This window comes from Mastigoproctus giganteus, chromosome 13 (assembly GCF_048544385.1).
Source record: "Mastigoproctus giganteus isolate SK-2022 chromosome 13, ASM4854438v1, whole genome shotgun sequence".
NCBI classification, from domain to species: domain Eukaryota; kingdom Metazoa; phylum Arthropoda; class Arachnida; order Uropygi; family Thelyphonidae; genus Mastigoproctus; species Mastigoproctus giganteus.
The window spans coordinates 54,415,592-54,439,389 of NC_143587.1; the positions used below are offsets into that span (position 1 = coordinate 54,415,592).

General features: G+C 39.8%; 1 protein-coding gene across 1 annotated transcript in view; it reads left to right on the forward strand.

Moving 5' to 3' along the window:
- Positions 1-23,798, forward strand: part of LOC150076067 (uncharacterized) — a 51,894-nt gene that overhangs the window by 22,884 nt on the left and 5,212 nt on the right. The window contains exons 4-6 of the mRNA XM_090387248.1: positions 10,395-10,544; positions 17,034-17,198; positions 22,258-22,393. Of these exons, the coding sequence (XP_090243374.1) occupies positions 10,395-10,544; positions 17,034-17,198; positions 22,258-22,393 (451 nt within the window). The remainder of the gene's footprint in view (positions 1-10,394; positions 10,545-17,033; positions 17,199-22,257; positions 22,394-23,798) is intronic.

Genomic DNA, 23,798 nt, shown 5'->3' on the forward strand with positions numbered 1-23,798 from the left:
AACACCACCTAGTAGAGGAGGAACTAGATTTACTCTTCCACCATCCATTCCTATTTCCGTTTCCCATAAATTCCAATCATTCAGTTGGCAGTGAATTCACACTCGAAAGTGCTAAATTGGCAACATCAACTGGCTCCTCCCAAGCTAAGAGCATCAAAAAAATCTTCTCAATCTGTAAACTTTGGATTCATAACCGAACTTAATTCTCAGACGCCTTAAACGCCTTATGACTGGAACAGTTTAGACATGATTGTGAGGAACTGTCTCAGGTCGTCCTAATTGGTGCCGCTAAGGACGTACGAACTGCTCAAACTGTCAACTTGTGGTTCAACGCAGACATCAAGACAGCCTTTCTGAAGAAACAGAAAGCCTACAGAAGATGCATAAAACAGAACAAACTGTTGACCACATCACCCTTCAAGAGTGAAAGAGCAAACTTCCTTAAAAAGAAACGGAATACATTACCAAGAAACGGAATGTTTATGGGGAAGTGGTTCTGCGCAAACGAACACCATCCGAAAGGATTCTACGTCATAAACACAAAAACTTCAAATTGGATAATCATGTGTTCCAAGAATGCACACATTTCGCCTTCAACCAGGCAAGCCAATAACTGTGAGGAATTGATTGGAGTGATAAACAAACTGTCCACTAACCAGTATGTCCATTGTTGGACCAGAAGGATTCCTGCTGCCTGTAACAAAAGTGTGCAGCCCTTATATAGTTGGCATACTACTTAATATACATGTCCTCCCCACACCTGGTGAAAATGACCTGAGTTCGAGTCCCGGTGATTACGGGAGGAATTTTTATGGGTCTTTTTCACAACGTGGCTGAGTTTAATAAATATAATAAGTACTCCTCCTCCTTTCATATAAATTCTAGAGTTAGCTGTGGCGTTAAATGATGTGTTGTAGAAAAGTTTATCCAGATCCTTTTTTATTGGACAGTTAGGTCTCATTAAGACAAAGTCGTGGTCATTAGCTAATATCATTGTTTGCAGTGCGTGAGTAGTTTGTTAGATATACTCCTGACATTTTGTACAAAGATATTGATTCGCTTTTGACCGCTTTTGGTTTCTTTTGATTTTAGTTACTATGCTTCTCATTCCTATTATGTTCTAGCTTCTGCAACTCTCGCAAGAACGGCCTTACTTTTACACATTTGGCCAGGCTTCTGCTTGAACGCTTTTTAATGTCCTGTTCACGGGTAATATTTGCAAATGATGCAAAACTCGGCATTTAGTCCTGAGCTTTCTCACTTTGACTTTGATATCCAGGCTATTTTGAATTTCCATTTGAAGCTGCTCCTCCATCGTTAGTGTGGTGCAACTTGGTTACGAACAACTTACAAGTTAACTGAGCAGCTCTCAAGCATTCAATGCCTTACCACGGACAAAGCGGTTTTCTCATCTCTCAAGAAGTGTTTCTTCCTCTGCTGCTTGCTATTGCTTTGTTCCTCTTCCTTATTTTTACTCCTTGCCTGTTTTGATTCATTGATATATTTTTCACCAATTTTCCGATCATTGTGGAGTACCCCCCCCCCAATAGGTCGACCTGTATCCCATTTCCAATCTTTACGTTTATTCTAATATTTGTTCTCATATAGATTTTGACTCTTTCGGCTCATATCTTCCAATTTTTGACTTTGTCTTCTCAAAAAGCGTACACGGTCACCAGAATATAATTGTTATAATCGGATATACGTCAATTCCTTGTAGATCAGTTCACTGTATGACATTCATGACAATTCGGTGGATGACAAATATCTAGTAGATAGACCTAGATCAACGAAAAGGAAGGCGCAAAAAGGTGATATAGTTGTACACGTTGACACCAATGACATTAAAAGTATGTCTGCACACTTAAAATTAACAAGTACAGGGCAATGTTGAAAAAAAGTCGCGAGTTAGTGTTAAATTTGAAAATGTCTGCAGTTCTGCCAAGACGATATTAGAAGGGAGTATATGATGAAAGCCTTGCCAATCAAGTCGGCCCTGGAGAGATTTTTCAAGGCTCATGTGGTAGAATTTTTCTCAGCGTGGTCAGTGCTTGTTAAAAGGACAGACTACATCTACAGGGATGGGATACACTTAAATAAAAGGGGTGCAAGAATATTTGCTGATGCTATAGAGGCAGCGTTAGGTGGGTCGGAAAACTTGAGAGAATACACAGGTTAACAATAGCCACAAGCACAGGTTAAAGTGATCCTTGCACTAGTTCCATTGGAACGAGCAGCAGCCTGGAAAGCAAGGTGCTGGGGATTTCAAGAGCTACTGGGAGTCATCATGGAACAAGTAAATACATGGGCTGTTTTAGGATAACCACTAAGAGTAAAAACAGTTGCATGTACACCAATGCTAGGAGAATAATAAATAATTTGATGAATTTGAAATGCTAGTCAAGACATCAAAGGCGAATATTGTTGGCATATCAGAGACGTGGTGTCACACAGATATAAGGAATGCAGAATCTGAATATGGGGAGTACAATGTATACAGAAAGGACAGATATGATAGGAGGGGGGTTGTGCTGTTAGCTAGGAAGCACATAAACAGTGCATCCAGTTGACACGGGTGGCCAGTGCAATGTTGAGTCAGTTAGGTGTGACATAAGCAATGGGAAAGCAAAAATGAGAGTAGGAGTGTGCTATAGACCTAATGACTCTGATGAGTACAACGAAAAACTGTACACAGAAACAGAGTGGGCTAGTAAATCAGAATATCTCCTAACCGTGATGATCCTGCTGCCAAACTGAATGAGTATTTTGCATGTACATTCACACATAAGGAATTCTTTAAGGAAGGGAATGCCTGAAATTTATCCAACTCTAATAAAGAGTTAAATGATTTGGTAATAACTGAGGGGAAAGTGGAAAATAAACTGTTGAAGTTAAACATAAGAAAAGCTCCTGGGGTGGATGGTATCTATCCAATTATTTTAAGAGAGGCAGCGAAGGAAGTAAACAAACTCTTAGCCATAATTATGAAACCATTCTTGGATTCAATGGACTGGAGATGGACTGGAGATGTACGAATGTATCCCCAATTCTCAAAGGGGTCATGGCGTGGTTATGGCGTGGCATGTTAGTTTAAGATTGGTGTAATATCAGGAGTGGATCCCTCATGGATCGGTTCTTAGACCACTGTTGTTTCTCATTTTAATAACTGACATCGAAGAAGGGATGGAAGGCGTGGTGTCAAAATTTGTAGACTAGGTAAAGACTGGTAGAGTCGTTAATGATCAGGTGCCAAGCAGCGCTCCTTCCGGATGACTTGAACAGACTTCAAGGATGGTGAGAGAAGTGTCAGCTATGTTTTAATGCAGCTAAATGCAAGGTCTTACACTTGGGGAACAGCAACCTCAAAATAAATTATACACTTGTGGGGTTGAATTAAAAACAGTGGAGGAGGAAAGGGTTCTTGGAGCTACGATTCGGCCAGATAAGAAGTTTTTTTGAACTCCGTAAACAGACAGCTAGGAAAGCCTATGGTGTCCTATTGATGATTTATCGCACTTTATCCTGTAGCGATACGGAAGTCATAATTCCACTGTATAATGCAAATATGAGACTACATTTGGAATACTGTGTTGAAGTATGGAGAACTCATCTGAAAAAAGACACTGAGCTTCTTGCAAGGGTCCAAAGACGGACAACTGGAATGGTGAGATCGCAAAGGACGACGTACGAGGAAAGACTTCGATTATGTGGGTTACAGAGCTTGGCAACCCGGCACTTCAGAGGTGCCTGTTTGAGATTTATAAGGCTCTGAAACGGATCAGTAAAATGAATGAAGGTAGAATTTCCACTGTTACAAAGAATTCCAGAACTAGAGACCATACATTCAAATCACAGGGGTTGAAGTGTAGATTAGACTGTGGGAAGTTTTCTTTTAGCCAGCGAGTCGTTGATTGCTGGAAAAAGTTGTCCTCGCAGGTAGTTGAGGCTGACAGTTTGAACAAATTCAAAGGTCAACTGAATAGTTGCCTGTGAGCGCCAGCCCTACAAGTCCTAATGGATTCATGCCCCTCTACCTTGAGATGATTAAGAGAGGTCTCTTGTACAACTTAAAGAAAGGAACACCAACAGAAATCGTTGATTTCCGTCTCGACTTGGCAAATGACCTAAGGCAGAGCGCTAGCGTATTACTGACAAACTCCTTGCAATCTAGCAAGACTCCTGGACAAATACCACGCCATAACCAACATCCATACAAGATTTGGTCCTTTCAAACAAAAGCAGGATCATCATTGCAATTATGGAGAACCTGAAACTTGAGACTTGCGATGTACACCTGCCTCTTTTACATCGACTACAGGATTAGACTTATAACCAAAATCCAAGCTAATCTCCGACACCAGGAACACCTCTACCTCCAGGATGAGACTCATTACCTTACCCTTGCTGAATTTGCACAATTAACGTTCCAACTGAAACGGATGATACAGCGAAAAAACACCCCATGATCAGGTCCTCTTTAGAACATGATCAACTACTGTCACTATTCCTCCTCTTCTCCCTAAAACTCTAATGTGGCTGAGACCTCTGCTGGCACTCCGCTGAAGTGCGGATTGTCCTTTTATGGAGAGGACCCTTTCGGGTACCATGCTTGCTGAGTAGGATGTATTCTGGTGGGGGGTTGAATTTTCTACTAACTCATTCTGGGGTAGGATTAACTGCCAACTCTCCAAGGTAGGATAATTTGCAAACCCCTTCGGAGTAGGATTAAAATGCAAACCCCACCTGAGGTAGTATCCTCCAGAGTTGCCCCCTGAATGCGTAATGTGGGACAGGGCTTTGGCACCCTTCCGATTACCAAACGGCGCTTCACCTCACTGCATTCTTTACCTTTCCCTGGGTTGGGTGGGGTAGGCTCCCCAACCCAGGAGTTCCCCAATTCTTCACCTTTTCGTCTTCTAGTGGAGGATGATTCTTTCTTCTTCCTTCTTTCCCCTACTGTTACTCCCACTCCACTCCTATCTCCACCACTCAATTTTTTTTTGCTACTGCAGCAAAAACCTGTGGCTTCCTTGCACTATATGGCTATGACTATTACTAATTCGCTGTATGCGACATTTCGGTGTATGACAGTTAGGGGAAAGACAATTGGTGGATAAACAATTCAGTGAGTACGACAATTTGGTGTACCGCACGGAGATCAAAATTAACACAATCAATGAAGTAAAAGGTTTAAGAAACAACAGAAATTTCGGACACTTAGAAAGAGAAATGAAGAAATTTAGAAAAAAGAAAATAATATATTTTTTATCCATTTTGTATAAAAAGATTCACCCGATCCTACACATGGGCAGGTTAGAAAGTGAATATTTCAGCACGTACTCACTTTCGCCGTTCATGATTTAACACCTTTTAATCCATATAAGATATTTATTAATTTTTAACAAACCTAATCAATTGAATCCTATGCTTTTCCAGGAGCAGGAATTGGTTGAGGGTTGAGAAACTAGAAGAAAATTACAAGTGTAAAAACCATCGTACCATCCCTTAGTGAAAACGCCTCACTGGACCCGAGCGCTTTTCCATGTGGGGGACACGGACTCCAATTCCTTTCCCTACACAATCTCCAGGAAAAGCTTACCCTCCTACCCTTAACCCTTCCATGGTATTAGCCTATTGCTAACTTAATTCAATAAAAAGTATAGCATGGATTGCAAATCGAACTTCAGAAGATGCGCATTACCCAGTCGACATCCATTAATGATCTCTGTATTTGGTGTCTGGAATGATTATCCCCCCCTCCTTGTGTATTTTCTAAAAAATGCAACTTACAGTAAGCGAAAGTAAAGTTCTAACAAGGTTTTCCCTTACTTAATCTTTATCATGTCCCTGGCATTTTTTTAAAAGAATCTCCTAAAAAAAAAAGTAGAATGTGCACTAAAACACGAAGATGGATGATACACTCCCTCAATAATATAAATTATCAAGAACCAGACAACACATCCAATTTATGGATATATTACACATGGACAGATAAGTTCGATCTCGGGTAGCCATGATATGACACGTTTTTCAGTAGTATGTAAGCAGGGGTCACTACACCTTTTCTTCCAGAAAGTTCCCTCGGTAATATTATTAAGGAGAAGAAGAAAGAAAGGAAGGAAGAGGACAGCCGAGAGGTCTCCCGCTCCCTTGAGCACTCTTATAAATTGGAAAGGAGACGGTAAGAAAATAGCAGGATAGATTTAAAAAATATAAGAATACAGATTGAAAGTAAGATTCGAATTTGAATATTGGCAACGTCGTTTCTAATAGAGCAGCCCTGAACAACAAACTTAAGCATTGTTATGAAAGGGGACGTATAAAAATAACAATGTAAAAATTGAGTTATGTGCATGCAGAAGTTGCGTTTGTACGTGCCTTGGGTCCACGGTGTGATGGTTTGTCCTAAAAAAATCTAAGGAAGGGCATGTAAAAGTCTTATAATGCATATTCTCGGATTCCATTTTGAGCGGTAGGACCTCCTTTGGAAATGGATTCACACATTGGAATGTTTTGTGGTACGGTAATCACGGCACTGCGTGATTGGCCCTGCATAGATGAGAAACTGGGCATTTTTTTGTTTGGTTTCCAGATCATAGAGTTGAATGCACAATTCGACAAGTCTCCACAGTATACGAACACGTATAATGGTGATTCGTCATCACTCTTAACACATAACCACATAATGGTGAGCAAAAACGTATAACGAATTTCATTGTTGCCTTTTTTCTAAATTACATACACTGGTGTGCAAAACTTAAGGACCAACACTATTTCTAAAGGTAACACCCACGAAATCTTTACTTAATGTACTCTTTAATGATGAGAGTAGATTCAGTCTCAGCAGCGATTCTGGACGTCAGCTAATCTGGCGAAAGGTTGTCACACGGTATCACCCTGCAAATGTCACTGAAAGGGATCGATATATTGGTCGACGTGTTCTCGTCTGGGGAGGCGTTATCTTGGATGGACGTACACAACTCAAGATACTGGAAGGCGGTACTGTAACCAGTGCACGCTACTGTACTGAGGTAATCCTTCCCCATGTGCGTCTGTTCCCAGGTGCCATTGGCCCCCAGTTGGTGTTTATGGATGATAACGCCACATTCCACCGCACTGCAGCTGTTGATATGCTTTTGGAAAGCGAGAACATTGTTCGTATGGATTGGCCTGCCCGTTCCATCGGTCTAAATCCCAACGAACACATATAGGACGCTCTGGGAAGACGCCTAGCTGCACGTCCACACCCACCAGAAAATGTTCACCAGACAGAGGAATGGACGATGTTACCGCAAGAACTTATCAACAACATTGTTCTAAGTATGGACAGGCGGTGCAAAGCCTGCATCGACATTAGGGGTGGCCATATCTCCTACTGAGGATCACCTCTTCCCTTTGTTCCATCTTTGGCAGTGATGCATCTGTATCATGGCAGCCAGTGCTAGGTTGCCATTTTTGAATAAAGTTGCTCTGTACTGTTTTGTTTCCGTTGTTGTGTCGGTGGTGTTTCCTTCATCATTTCTGTACCTCACGAGGTTCCTTTGGTATGCTTTTCCCATATCCAGGCCACTCCTATGAGAAGCTACAGGTGAAAACCTGACTGGCCCTTAAGTTTTGCACACCTGTGTATTATACACATTGTCTATAATTTCGTGAGCGCTAAGGTTCAACTTGTATAAATCTGAAAAAGTTATTTTACGGTCTTCCTTAATCCATTATTCTGCTGATGTTCATCTGTGTTGGACATTGAAGACCTTGTTCGTGGTTCATCCTGTGGACTTTCATTTTTTTTTTTCTGAAAACATTGTGCTGTCTGATGACTTGTACCAGTGATGAACCTGCCTTGAAAGTTGATTTTCATTGCATGACAATGTCATCAAAATCATCAGGCAGCTTTTCAAGGCAGATTCTCTCTTCACTGGTACAAGCTATCGACCGACTACAGCAGCCATGTGTTTTAAAGGCAATTAATTATGGAAATTAGGCATGCGATTTCTGCCATCTACCTAATACCGTGTTGGGCCATTGTTAGCAGGAATAACAGCCACTATTCGCATAGACATTGACTCCATTAGGTGTCTGAAGACGTCTGTAGTGATCTTCAACATGCTTCCTGAAAGGGTTTCCAGAGTGTCGGAATAGATTACGGTTTCCGTGTCCATACGCCTCAATTTCCGTTCCAAGATATCCCAGAGGTGTTCAATTCTATTGAGGTCAAGTGAATTTGGAGGTCAAAAATGAGATGGCTGATATCTTAACTTCTTCGAACCACTCGTACACAGTGCGGGCCCGATGACACGACGCATTACCGTCTTGGAAGATCCTGTTTCTGCCCGGAAATGACGCATCACAGCATGGTGCACATTGTCTTCTATCAGCTGCCAGTAGACTTCACGAGTGAAACGTTGGTCCATACGCACTAGGGATCCTAGTTCTTGCCAGCAAAACATGCCTCATATTAAGCAACCACCGCCACCTGCTTGGAGAGTGGGTACCATGCACAATGAAGACATGACTTCTGTTGCTTGCGCCACACCCGATCATTTAATAGTTCTGTCAGCTAGAGGTGGTTTGGCTCGTTCGTCACCATTCTTTATACACCTTAACCACAGTGGGCCGTGCGAAAAGAATAAGACATGCCGTTTCCTATATGGAACCATCCGACGCACGAGCTCCCACAATCATGCCCTTTTGAAACTCCGTGATATCTTTACTACGTCCCATAACTGCTACTTTATCAACTTGGACTACCATATGCAAATTATCATGCTCGAGCGTACGAAGCTGTTCGGCTTTTTATACTGCTAGCCACATGCAGCATAGTCCATTACCGATGAGGTGGGCATAATTTAGTGATCACTGAGAGAATGTCTATCCTTAAAAAAGCCACAAAAGAAATCTGTAAGAAAAAAGTTCAAAATATATTTTTTTATTACTTTGGCAGAAATACTCGTAATGGTTGGCAAAACAAAATTGAAATCATTGAACTGAGAATACACATTTCATTGAAAGTACAATCATCGCAGCTAAACTTCTAGTCTTTAGCAGACGCTGATTTTACTTTGGGGGAGGATAGGTTTCATCCCCACCAGTCAGGAGCCAGATTGCAGTAGCAGGCGCTCTTTGAGTGTACCTGGTTTCAAGCCCATGACTGCTAAATACGATTAATGTTTATATTGCTAATTTATATTGATAATTTATTCTAAACTCCACTGACCTGGTACTCATGCCGGAGTATAAACAAAAACATATGTTGTTTTAACAGTTGTTCACATGTAATAAGTTCATATATAAAGAATGTTTCTCCTTAAAAAGCTAGATAGCCCAAGAAATATACTGGTGTGTTAAATTTAAGGACCAGTCAGGTTTTCACCTGTAGCTTCTCATAGGAGTGGCCTGGATATGGAAAAAGCATACCAAAGAAACCTCGTGAAGTACAAAAATGATGAAGGAAACACAACCGACACAACAACGGAAACAAAACAGTACAGAGGGACTTTATTCAAAAATGGCAACATAGCACTGGCTGTCATGATACAGATGCATCACTTCCAAAGATGGAACAAAGGGAAGAGGTGGTCCTCAGTAGCAGATATGGCCACCCCTAATGTCGATGCAGGCTTTGCACCGCCTGTCCATACTTAGAACAATGTTGTTGATAAGTTCTTGTGGTAACATCGTCCATTCCTCTGTCAGCGCCATCTTCAGCTGGTGAACATTTCCTGGTGGGTGTAGACGTGCCGCTAGGCGTCTCCCCAGAGCGTCCGATAAGTGTTCGATGGGATTTAGAACGATGGAACGGGCAGGCCGATCCATACGAACAATGTTTTCACTTTCCAAAAGCATATCAACAGCTGCAGTGCGATGGGGTGTGGCATTATCATCCATAAACACGAACTCGGGGCCAATGGCACCTCGGAACAGACGCACATGGGGAAGGATTACCTAAATACAGGAGCGTGTACCGGTTACAGTACTGCCTTCCAGTATCTGGAGTTGTGTACGTCCATCCAAGATAACGCCTTCCCAGACGAGAACACCTCGACCGCCATATTGATCCTTTTCAGTGATGTTTGTGGGGTGATACCGTGTGCCAACCTCTCGCCGGATTAGCTGACATCCAGAATCGCTGCTGAGACTGAATCTGCTCTGATCACTAAAGAGTACCTTAAGTAAAGATTTTGTGGTTGTAACCTTTAGAAATAGTGTTGGTCCTTAAGTTTTGCACATCAGCATAATAATTGAATTATCTGAAATAATAATGTTTCAGTTGATTTTCTCAATAGTTTCTACTTGTCACATGCTTATTAATTATTTTTAATTAGTTATTGACCTTCTATCCTGAGAATTCGTTTCTAAGGCGCTCTCTTTCTTAACACCCTTAATATTTTTAGGGTCATACTAAGGGAATCTATCCTCTTTTGTATATTCCTTCGTCTGCCATCGAGAATATTGAAGACAACTGGGGAAGTGGTTTCATTATCACGGGATCAGCTGACTGCACAGCTCGATCGTGGTCTTTTGACTCCGGAGAATGTGTAAGGGTAAGTATAAAATGTTCTATTGATTGTTAGAAATGATTGTATAAATGAATTAATAATAAAGCAATTAATTCTAAGATGGTGTCCATTAGTTCTTCAACTGAGAGTGGATTCTTTGAAAATGTTTGCCCTTTAAAATCTCCCTGAAGAAAAAATTAGGACAGACAAGAGCTGTCAGAGGCCCTTAAAGATAAAGGCAGTCAGAGTCCCTTAAAAATCAAGAGATCTTCAGAGAGATTTTACAGTCTGCAGTGCCACCGCTGATGCATACGCAGTTGCACAGTCTTTTTGGAAATGCCATTCCAGACATTTTTTAGTCGAACAGTTGGCCTATGGACCTTTCAAACATTTCCAGACATCGATGGGTGTTGACTTTATATTTAAAAAAATTAGGGCCGATGATCCTACCCTATCAGTCGCACAGTTTTTTAATCAACTCCGGTAGGGTAGACTTACTTTGGTAGCTCGTATGTCTTAAAATGCGTATACGGCTAACTTCTGAGGAGGAATCATATTTAAAACATTGCTTCTCAATAAACTTATCTTTGTTATAAGGTTAACTCGATGGCTTAGGCCGTAGTGAATGAAATTATTGCGAAAGTGATTTTGCATGCACAGAGTGAGTGTTTCCATCTGTCGTTATAATAATAATAAAAAAATTCTTTATTAATAGAAATGTACAGGGACATGATTCCCGCTACAGGCAACCAGAGGGATCTAACAGTTAACTGGACTCATTACATTAAGTCCATACACCGATGAGCCAAAACATTGTGATCAGCGAGTCGTTATGCAAATCGAAGAAACTGCAGGTGAACTACGGCTCGTGCGCGGGTCGGGACACGGTATGAAAAACACCTGATACTGTGCTCCGTTAACCAGTGTTACTCTTGTTCTTCAGATGAGAAAGACTTAAACGAGTTTGACAAAGGCCAAATTGTAATGGCCAGACGACTGGATCAGAGCATATCCGAAACGGCATGGCTAGTTGGATGCTCACTGTAATTTGCAAAACTTAAGCCTTTCTTCGTAAGAGCACCCCCTTTGTTCCATTCACTAATCTTGTTGCCCTTCTCTGTACTCGTTCCAGCAGCTCTACATCCTTCTTGAAATGAGGCCTCCAGACCTCTATACAGTACTCTAGGTGTGGCCTGACCATCGCCTTATACAATGGAATAATCACCTCCTTATCCCTGCTGGAAAAATTCCTGTATATCATTGACAATACTCCATGAGCTACTCTTGCAGCCCGTCTGCACTGCTCAGAGAACTTCATATCTACCTGCACAACCACCCCCAAGTCCCTTTCATTCTCTACCACTGTCAGTGTTGTACCATAGAGTTGATACGTTGCTCTGGGGTTGCTGTTTCCCATGTGTAGTACTTTACATTTGTCAATGTTAAACTTCATTTGCCACTTCTCAGCCCATCTGCTCAACCTTTCCAGATCCTGTTGCAGAAGCATAGTGTCAGTAGTGTCCTTGACAACCCTGCCAACCTTTGTATCGTCTGCAAACTTGGACATTAATCCCGATATACCATCATCAATATCATTTATAAATACAGAAAACAATAATGGACCCAACACTGAGCCCTGAGGGACTCCACTAATAACATCAGTCCACGATGAGCAGTGTCCATTGATTACCACTCTCTGTCTTCTCCCCCTCAACCACCCCTTTATCCATAGCAGCAATTTGCCTCCAATGTCACACTGCTCCAATTTGTGTAGCAGTCTTGCATGTGCAACAGTATCAAAAGCCTTTCTAAGATCCAAGTATATAATATCAAAGTTATTCCCTGCATCCAGTTCTTTTGTGACTGCATCATAGTATCCAATCAAGTTGGTCAGGCAAGACTTCCCCTTAACAAAACCATGCTGTGTCTGAGCTATAACTGAAGTCTTGTCTAAATGATCCTGCAGTGCGTGTTTAACCAGTGCCTCCATTAATTTTCCTGGAACAGAAGTCAAGCTCACAGGTCTATAATTACTTGTGTCAGCCTTTGATCCTCCTTTGTGAATTGGGGTCACATTTGCACATTTCCAGTCTATGGGTACCTCCCCTGAGTCCAAGGAAGCTCTCATAATTATGGCTAAGGGTTTGCTTACTTCCTTTGCTGCCTCCTTTAATATAACTGGATAGATCCCATCCACCCCGGGTGCCTTTCTTGTGTTTATCTTCAACAGTTTCTCCTCCACTTTACTCCCAGTTATTTCAAGATTCTGTAACTTACTGCTAGAGTTGAATACACCTCTGGCATTCCCCTCGCTGAATAACTCCTCATGTGTGAATGTCGATGCAAAATATTCATTTAGTTTGTTAGCCACCTGAGCAGGATCATCAACACTTGACCCATCAATATCAAGTGGACCAATCTGATTCATCCCTTTCCTTCTAGAGTTTACATAAGTAAAGAACTCTTTGCTGTTTTTCTTTGCATCCCTTGCCAAGGATTTCTCGTAATCTGCCTTCGCCTGCCTAACCTCCTTTGTAACTTGGTTGCATATCAACTTGTATCTATCATAGGCTTCTGTGTCATGTGTTAATTTGTAAGTATCCCATGCATTTTTCTTCTCTGCCATATGCCTCATTAGTTCATCTGACATCCTGTTGACATCCTGTTTCATGTTGTTTACGCAAGTATATCCAAAGACATATGCAACTGTATGGTTTTGGAGACCTTAAAAACCACCTTGTGTGAGTTAAGAGGCCCTCGCGGTAGCACAGTTGATAGAATCGCTTTCCGCCCCACATCGGGTGGAAAATATCTGAGTTATAATCCCGTCGATGACGTGAAGAATTTTTATGGGCCTTTTTCACAATGTGGCTGAGTTAGCCTGTCTCAGGCGAGGGTAGCATTGTTCTTTCTTCAGGAAACTAGGATTTTTCATCCAGCAAACCGACCAGAAAATAGACGCAATTTGCAAACAAAATATATACGACGCAATATGGCCTAAATCGCTTATGCCCCTTAAACCGTACAACAAACAAACAATAAGTTAAAAGTTGTGCTCACAGCTTTACAATGGCTTAGCATAACAAGAGACCATCAATCAGTTGCAGAACCTTTTAGTATTGATTGTAAATTTTCTCTATCCAACAGAGAGTGCACACAACTGTTCAACAGACCTACTTAATCTTTGCCAGTAATGTCGAAACTATAAAACCCGTGTGTTTATCATGCGCATGGACTCGCCACTGAACGTTTCCCTTGAGTACTACCTAAGAAGATTCCAAGGAATTACTTCGCCTTGATAATTCTGTGATTTCAATAACATCCATTCGGGTAGGAAAAATAGAGAAACATCTATTTCTCACTTTATTTTGCCTTCTGTAAATAATAAAATCAGTATTTGTTTACTAGAGTACTTCAAGAGACTTTGTGGTCTTTATTTCCCATCGGATTTAAAAAACCGAAGGGAAACCTCGCAATGTGGTACGACCGGAAGTTCTCCACTCACAAAAGAAGATGCGAAACTACCCTGTAAAGGATAAGAATCTTCATTTTATTTATTCTGATTTCCCTAAAGTCATAGTTTAAAGTTAGCCTTTGGTGCTATTCTATAAACGAAAACCAGGAATTGAATAAACAAAGCAAAATAGGGTATACTTCACACAAATGACCCTGATTAAATTTCTGCATTTTCCAGTTTACCATTTTTTAAAAAATTTTCTTTCTAACGGTATATGCGAGTATCTCATCAAAAGTTGTCTCAAAACATAAATATCAATATATTTGAGTACTAAAATTCATTTCAAACTGTAAAAACTATTTTTAAAACAATATCATACCGATAAACATTCATTTCACAAATCTAGAAAAAGAAATCAGTTCTTAGGAAAGTTATCAAACCACCGAATTTCACCTGGGAACTGATAAACTAGGATTGGTACTGAGTATGGGTGTCGGATACTCAACACGGGCCAGTAATGGTGGCTGTAATTTGCATTCTGTGATGCAAGTTTTTAATTGAAGAGGGTGGATAGCAAATAAGAATTTTTTTTGCCATATTGCAGTTGAAACGCATCTCGTTCTCTCACTAGTGAAAAGTGAATGTGGTTCAGTGATCTGCCACGACCTAGGACCTGCCATGTCTGGGTCAAGCATAGAAAGATATTAGTTAAAAAAACCTCACATAGCAGTAGAAAGGGTTAGTGCTGCAGCACCACCCTACAGCTTGGCCAATCTCCCAGTGACTTCTGAAGAAAGCGTTAAAATATCGATGCTTTCGTATCATTCAGTAGTCAGCGAACTTTTGCACTGAGGATTGTCCTGCCTGGTGATACGATGGGTTGTTGTAGAAGGATTTTAGGCATATCAATGATCAAGGCCATATTGCGAGGTATATGTTATATCAGTCACAATGTGAAAAAGCCCATAAAATTACTCGTGTTATTAACGAAATTCAAACCCGGGCCTTTTCCACCCTGTGTGGGGGAGGACGATGCTTACATGCACTGTACTACAGGCGATGGGACCGATGTCTCTGCACCGCTTTTAACCAGATACATTTTTGAATATTTATTCCGAAAGTTTATGCTTCACTTGAATGATCCATAAAGTAGTTCACAATTTTAACATGAAATACAAATATCTTCATAAGAACATATCAACAGCTTTAAGCAGCTTCCCCAAATAGAAACTTAAGAAATTAGATATTTCATTAATATCTTATGACGGACTGTACTCTCACTCTGAACATGCTGTTCTGCAAGTGCCCGATGGAGGTACCATGATATACAAGATGTACAGTGGCGCTTAAAGAAAATTGCATCACTTGCAAAATTCATCGAATTTCTGTGAACTTTGACAATATATCATATATGTTTTGTAATAGCTTTAACCTAATTCATCATCTATCTCTTAGATGATGCCACGTACCATACATGACTGCATCACCCTAACGGCAGTATAAATACAATGCATATGCCATGAGCCCAGTATTCTGTGCTTGCAATGGCTAAGTTTTCACGAGTAGCACAGATTAGGACAGATTTCTAGTCCGTCTGTGTGTCTGAAACAGAAGATCCTCGTCCACAGTTCTCAAAACAGCATGGGAGGAGGAGGATACAGGAGTAAAAGCAAGTACTGTTGGAGTACGTAGACGCCTTTTCTCAACGGGATGAGAAAAGCCCTAGAAGGACAGTAATTTTTGACGAAAACAATGAAAGCACAGCATCTCAAGTGGAAAAAAGAGCATGCTAGTTGGTCTGAGGATCAGTAGAAATGTGTTATTTTCTCCGATGAATCAAAATTCAACTTGCAGAATTCGGACCTGTTAAATGTAAAAGTGAACAGTTGTAAGCAGACTGTTAGACGTAAAAGAGAAGAATTTCATGTTGATGGTACCGTCTACACAGTGAAACATTCTTCACCTCAAATTATTGGGGCTGTAATTCGCATAGAGGAGTTGGTTGTCTTGAATTTGTGAAGGTTACAGTGAATGCTGAGGTGTACAAGGACATTGATGAGAAAAACTTTCCCACAATTAGATATCACTATGCATATGTTGCCAATTGCATTTTTCAGGATAACTCTGCTCCCTGTCATAGAGCCAAAACCGTAAGTACTATATCATAAAATTATCAAAAGTTTTAAATTTATGAAACGTCACATTCTTGCTTAAATAAATATAATTTATTTCGCTGTCTCTGTCGCCCATGGGTGTAAAAATGGTTGATGGATATATAAATTCAAACAATAACATGGTCTGGAAAGAGTCCAGACCTAAATCCAACTGAAAATTGTTGAAACAAAATAGGTGTTTCGGTAATGCAAAAGAAACCAAAAACATTTAGAGACCTTCAGAGACATTGATCAGCGTTTGGTACCATGAGATTTCTCAGGAATACGTTCAGAACCATATCCAGTCGCTGCCACAATGATGTCCATCAGTCGACAAACAAAAGATGCTTTGATGACTGATGGACATCATAAACGAAATAGTAGTGTTCGTTTTGTTGTTTTTGTGGTTCTATAGCTGTCTGTATTAACAAAGTAATGAAAACAAACCACTGCTTATAGAGAATTTTTATTATAAGAACCATAAATAACATGCTGTTATTTTGGAGAACACAGGAACATGCTATTCTAAAAGATTATCTGCCAGTATAATGACAAACAACCTGAAAAACGAGGTATGCAATATTTTTTGAGTACCACTGTATAAATAAGATAACTGAACTCAAAAGTGCAAATTTTAGTGGTACTGTTGGCTCTAAATCCATCCTTATGGTAATAGACTGGGATCTCTCTGTACAACAGAATTTACCCGGTGAAAGAACACTGTGTAGACTAAAAATATATTAATAAATAAAATAAAATATAAGATCAGTAACCTTCTGTTTTTTATTCACCTTGGGTAAGTTTTATTTATTTAGAATAAACATATCAACATTACAGGATTACAAAATTGATATTTTTATGTATGCAAATATTGAAGCAGCAAGTTATTCATACTAAGACTTTAATTTTATCTTTTTTCGTTAGATTTTTAGGGGCCATACAGCCCCCGTAAATACCATGGTTCTAGATGACACCAACACTCAGTTATTTACCGCTGGTGGAGACACAGTTATTCGTAATTGGAACTTCCAGACAGGAGAATGCATTCGTCAAATGAGAGGCCACGAAGGATCAATCTTTTCTTTACTTGTAAGTATTTCAAATATTTTCAAATATTTCCTTTAAAATTCCCAATATTATGGTTTCGTTAAGGCTATGATTCTAAAAAAAAAAGTAGAACATATAATACAGACTTTGTCAGCAACTATATCTGGCAATCCCAAGATCAAAAATCAAACGGTCGGTCGCCCAATAATCGTGTTATCTCCCTACAGCCATGACTTTCTCTCATTTTGATTCTTCTCATGGGTCACTTGGAAAAAAACTCTGAAAGTTAAAAGGATGCATACCAACAACATTTTAAATATGTAAATAAAGTAGATACAGTAAACTCCGTAAAATCTGACACTTTGCAATCCGACAGTCGTAACAACCAATGATCGCATTTGTCTTTAAGAATCCAAGCAAAAAAATTGACATTTATTAATTTAATAAGATGCTTGACAATCTTCTCCTTTAATCTATTTTGGCGACCAGAAGAATTTAACCTGCATGGATAATGCAATGATCTGAATTCTCACAGCAAAACAAACTTGCCTTTGGAAAGGGTTACCCTGATATTGTGCTATTTTAAAAAGGATGACCTCTAGAAAAGGTAAATTGGTCATTTGTCTAAGATATGAGATCGCTATGATGGCCTGTTTCAGGACCAACTGGTCTCTCATAAGGTAGCAGGTAGTCACTAGTGATAACGCCGTGACAAAACACTTGTAAAGAAATTGTTCGATGTGAGCTGCGATACTGTATACAAAATCAAAGTTTTCAAAGTCGTAATATTGTTAAATATATCTGTTGAAAATAGTGCAATACCAGTACAACTCATTACAAAGACAAGTTTACTATGATGTGAAAGTTAAGACGATCACATTATCATTAGCATTAGCATTAATAGTGAGATGTGATACAAGAAAGTAGACTTATGCAGCAGCCAAAAAAATAAATAAATAAATAAACACTTCACATTTCACCTATCCATTTCCTCCAAACGTTTATCTAGTATTTCCTTGAATTTATTTAAGCTCTCAACTTCCACAACGACAGATGAAAGTTAGTTCCAGAAATCAACCACTCGCCGGCTAAAGGCAAATTTCCACACATCTATTCTGCAACCGTCTTTCCTCAATTTGAATTTATGCCCCCCTCAAGTGTATAACCTGAGCAAGAGGAAGAATCCCATCAGCCTTGAGCTTTCTCAAACTATTCAAAGCCTTAAACACCTCAATCAGATAACCACGCAGGCGCCTAGTCTTCACACGCTACAACTCAAGATGTAGCCTGACCATTGCCGTCTACAAAGGGATAATAACCTCCTTATCCCTGCCAGAAAAATCCCTATATATCATTGACAAACCACAAGAGCTGTCCTGACAGCCTATCTCCACTGTTCAGTGGAGATAGGCTGTCACCCCAGGCACAATCACCCCAGGTCCATTTCATTCTCCACTACCCTGAGTGTATTACCGCACATTTTGTATGTCACTCTGAGATTACTGGTACCCATGTGCAGCACTTTGCATTTGTCAATGTTAAACTTCAGTTGCCACTTCTCAGCCCATCTACCCAACTTTTCTAGATCCTCTTGCAGTAGCATACTGTCATTAATGTCATTAAAAACCCTGCCAAACCTTTGTATCATCTGCAAACTTGGATATTAAGCCTGATATACCTTCACCAATATCATGGATAAATAAATAAAACAACAATGGGCCTAAAACCGAACGCAGAGGGGACTTCACTAATAACATTGGTCCGCGAAGAGCAGTATCCATTGATTACCACTCTTTGTCTTCTCCCAATCAACCATCCCTTTACCCATAGCAGAAAATTGCCCTTAATACCACGTTTCTCCAATCTGGATAGCAGTCTTTTATGTGCAATAGTATCAAAAGCCTTCGGGAAATCCAAGTTTGATATCAAAATTATTTTTTTCATCCAGTTCCTTGGTCACTGTGTCATAGTAACTTATCAAATTGGTTAGACAAGTCCGTCTCTTAACAAATCCATACTCTAATTGTAGTATAATTTCCTGTCTAGGTGGTCCTGCATTACGTCTTTAACCAGTGATTTTATTATTTTTCCTGGAACAGAACAGGTTTTTAATTACAGACCTGTTGAACTATCAGGTCTGTAATTACTCGTGTCACCCTTTGATCCCCCTTTGTCAACTGGAGATATATTCGCACTTCCCCAGTCCACAGAGCCCTCCCCTGAAGCCAAGAATGCTCTCATAATTAATGACTAAGGATAATCTTACATCCTTTGCTGCCTCCCTTAATATAATTGGATAGATCCTATCCACTCCAAGTGTCTTTCTTATGTTTAAACCCAACAGTTTCTCTTCCACTTTCCTCTCCCTTACTACAAAATCATTTAGCACTCTGTTAGAGTTTGATAAACTTCTGGCCTCCACTTCCCTAGAGAATTCTTCATGTGTGAACGTAGATGCAAAATGTTCATTCAGTTTGTCAGCTACTTGATCAGGATCATCAACAGTAGAAACATCGATGTCAATTGGACCAATCTGATTCATCCCCTTCCTTCCAGAGTTTACACAAGTAAAGAAGTATTTATTTTTTTCCTTTGCATCCTTTACCAAAGATTTCTTGTAATCTGCCTTCGCTTGCCTAACCTCCTCTGTGACTTGACTAGTTGTTGTTGTTATTTGGTTTTTAGGAGCATTAGCAACTAAGGCCATATTGCTCCGTGAATATGCGGTGGTCATTCCTGACCTTTCCGCATCCTCCGTATTTGGTGGTGACGGGCTCGAACCCCGGTCTAATCAAGAAGCGTGTGCTACGCACTGCTGCTCCTTCCCACCTGGCTACGGAGGCGCCGACTTGACTAGACTAGCGCCCTCGTGGGTAGCACAGTTGGTATGATCGCTGCCCTCCCCACACAGGGTGGAAAAGTCCTGAGTTCGAATTCCGTCGATAACGGGAGGAATTTTTATGGGTCTTTTTCACGTGGTTAAGTTAGTCGATTTCGGGAGAGGGGAGCATGTCCCTCCCCCCCCGGCAACTCGGGTTTGTCGTCCAATAAACAGAAAATCGATTTCAGAACACACGCAATTTACAGGCAATATGCACGGAGCAACATGGCTTTAGTCGTCGATGCTCCTAAAACCCAATAAAACAATAACAATAAAGACTAGCTTATATCTACCATAGGCTTCTGTGTCGTCTGATAATTTATATATATCCCATTCATTTTTCTTCTCTGTCACGAGTCTCATTAGTTCATCTAACATTTACTTAGGCCTAAACCTTAAACAGTATTTCTTAGTTGGTATGAAAAGCCTAGTTATTTTCATCATTAATTCCTTGAATGCTTCCCATTTAGAATTTGCTGTTGATAACATCATCAATTGGTTCCATTGTATAGAATTGTCTGAAACCACTGGAGTCGCCTTTACGAAAGAAAAACCCCTAACTTTATCCCTGATAGTAGTTACTTCTTTAAGTAAATCCGCATCAATACAATGTGATCACTACCACCTAGTGGTCCCTTTTTCTTCAGGGTCCTAATGCATGAATAATCACTGCTGATAATCAGATCAATATCTGGAACGTTAAAATCTCCCATTATGACATTCTGATTTACTGGCCCACTCTATTTCTCTGTACAGTTGTTCGTTGTATTCATCAGTCATTAGGCCTATAACACATTCCTACTCTCATTTTTATGTCCTTTGTGTACACATTGTTCTCCCCATATTCAAATTCTGCATTCTTTATATCTGTGTGACACCACGTCTCTGCTATTCAAACGATGTCCCCATTTGATGTCTTCACAAGCACTTCAAATTTACTATGCTGCTAGCATTGGTGTACATGCACATGTTCTTACTCTTAGTTAACCTAACACAGCCCACGTATTTATTTTTTTCAGGATGACCCACAGCAGGATCCGAAGTCAAAGACACCTTGCTTTCCAGGCTGCTGCAAGTACCAATAATAATAATGCAAGAATCACTTTCGCCTCTGCCTGTGGCTCTAATTAGGCTATTAGTCTCTGTATCTCCCCCAAGTGAATAGTTTTCTGCCCCACTCACTGTCTCGATAACATCAGCAAATATTCTTGCACCCCTTCTATTCAAGTGTATCCCATCCCCGTAAAAACAGTCTCTCCTGTTAACAAGCACACACCACGCTAAGAAAAATTCTACCCCATAAGCCTTGCACATTTTCTCCAGGGCTGAATTGATTGACAAGGTTCTCATGATATACTCCCTCCTATCGTGTCTGCGCAGGAGTGCAGACAAGTCAAATTTTAAATCTAATTCGCGACTTTTTTCCCCACCATTGCCCTGTATTTCTTTAGTCCACACATCTACTCTTGATGTCATCAGTGTCAACGTGTACAACAATATCACCTTTTGTGCCCTTAAAAGATGATATCTGCTCTACAATGTCATAAACTTTTTCCCCCTGGCAGACACTCTGGTCCTATTCTACCTATCCTTTATGCACAATATAATTCCCGTTTCTCTGACGATCATTTATTACCAAGCAGTTAATCGTGCTGTTCCCAAAAACAGATGAAATGACAAGATAGTCATTATAAATATTTTTTCAGTTATAAATAAGTTCAGTTGTTCGTGCTAAATATTAACATGTGAAAACATTAAGATCAAACTGGTGTCTAAAATTGAAACAAAACATATTTTGTTATATCTCATTATTCTCTACTCAATCAGAATCATCAAGACAAGGAATGAGACTGTATATGAAATACCTCAGAAAGTATTCCAAATAACTTTTGAATACCTTCTGGCTCGAATCAGCTGATCGAAATCCACCATCGAGTACTGTACTGTCTCAATATCATACAATAGCTGAATATTACAGCAGGCAACACTCAAAATTTGGTCCTAAGTGGTGCTAAGAGGAATGTACTCTGACTGCTACAAAGGGATTACCAATCTTATCGGAAATTGGATTTAAGGGATACTAACTATGCACCTGTATTTTTCTAACTATTGTATAAATAAAAGTAAAAAGCATAATTCTATAATAATACAATTATACTTTTCACTTATCGTGAGCTATTAAATAATTGAATTCTGAATGTATTCTTTTTATCTGTTTAGCTAAACAAAAGGATGTTATATTCGGGAAGCTCAGATAAAACTGCTCGCTCCTGGGCCATTGAATTTGGAGAGTGTACAAGGATATACCGTGGTCACAAGCATACAGTCTCATCTGTGCGCTACTTAGATGGAATTCGTAAGTTGTGAAAATATATTCATTGTATCAAGGAGATGCACGTGTTAATTGTATTGCTAAAATCATTCAATTTAAAAAATACCAATATATGATTTATTCCTCACCAGATAAAAAGTACCTCAATTCTAAAATAATACAATCACAAATATATTAACATGATTTTGGTGTCACTCCTAAAACACTTGTAGTCAACGTCCCTAGTATTAAAACTACCGCATTTATCTCATTTCAGGTGATAAGGGTACATCTCATATAAACCAAAAATAGCGATTTTTTTTTGTTCAATATTTCTTACACCAGAAAAATGCCTTCTCCACCCTACCTCCCCAACCTCTGGGTCCCATGATGCTATAGAAGCTGCAAAACAGTTGCTAGGCAATTTAGCGCATAATGCGTCTATTTTCTTCGCCATGTCCATCCATTTCTTTTATTTTCTTCCTCGTGCAATACCTGAATCTGCAGGTAAAGGACCCACTGGATGGCCGCGATTATAGTGTATTAATGTGGAATTTAATTAAAGACATAGCTACTGAAAAGGGTAAGGGGAAAGGCTTTTGCCTTCATAAGGGTGACTACAGAGGTCTCAGACAGTTTTTAAATACTGTGCAGCGGGACGAACTGATGATGCTACCAAATTCTAAATGGGAAGTACTCAAGAAAGTAATCAAAGAAGCTAATAAGCTTTTCATACCAATGAAGAAATACTGTTCAAGGCTATGAAATAAATGGATGTCAGATGAACTATTGAGACACGTGGCAGAGAAGAAAAGTGCAAGGATGCATATAATTTATCAGGCGATGGCCAAGCCCAAGGTTATGTTTACATACATAAATTAGTATGTAAACAAGCCACAAAGAAAGATAGGCAAGCTAAGGCAGATTATTAGAAGTCTCTGGCAAAGAACACCAAGAAAAGCAGCCAAGACTTCTATACTTATATTAACAGTAGAAGGAGTTGAATCATATTGGGCCACTTCAAGTCTATGGGTTAACTGTTGATGACCCTATCCAGGTTGCGAACAAACTGAATAGGCATTTTGTATCTACAGTCACACATAAGGAATTCTTTAGGGATGCCAAAAGTTTATCAAACTCAAACGAGAAGCTAAATGACTTTGGGACAACTGAAAGGAAAGTTGAAGATGGACATAAAAAGGCACTTTTCTGCCTCCCCTAATTATATTAGAGGAGACAGCAAAGGAAGTAAACAAACCCTTAGCTATAATTATGAGAGCATCCTTGGATTCAGGGAAGGTCCCTATGGACTTGAGATGTGAAGGTGTATCCTCAATTCATAAAGGTGGATCAAAAGGCAACATGAGATGGAGCAATATGGCCTTAGTTGCTAATGCTCCTAAAAAAAAACCAAATAACAAATAACAACAGCAACATGAGTAATTACACA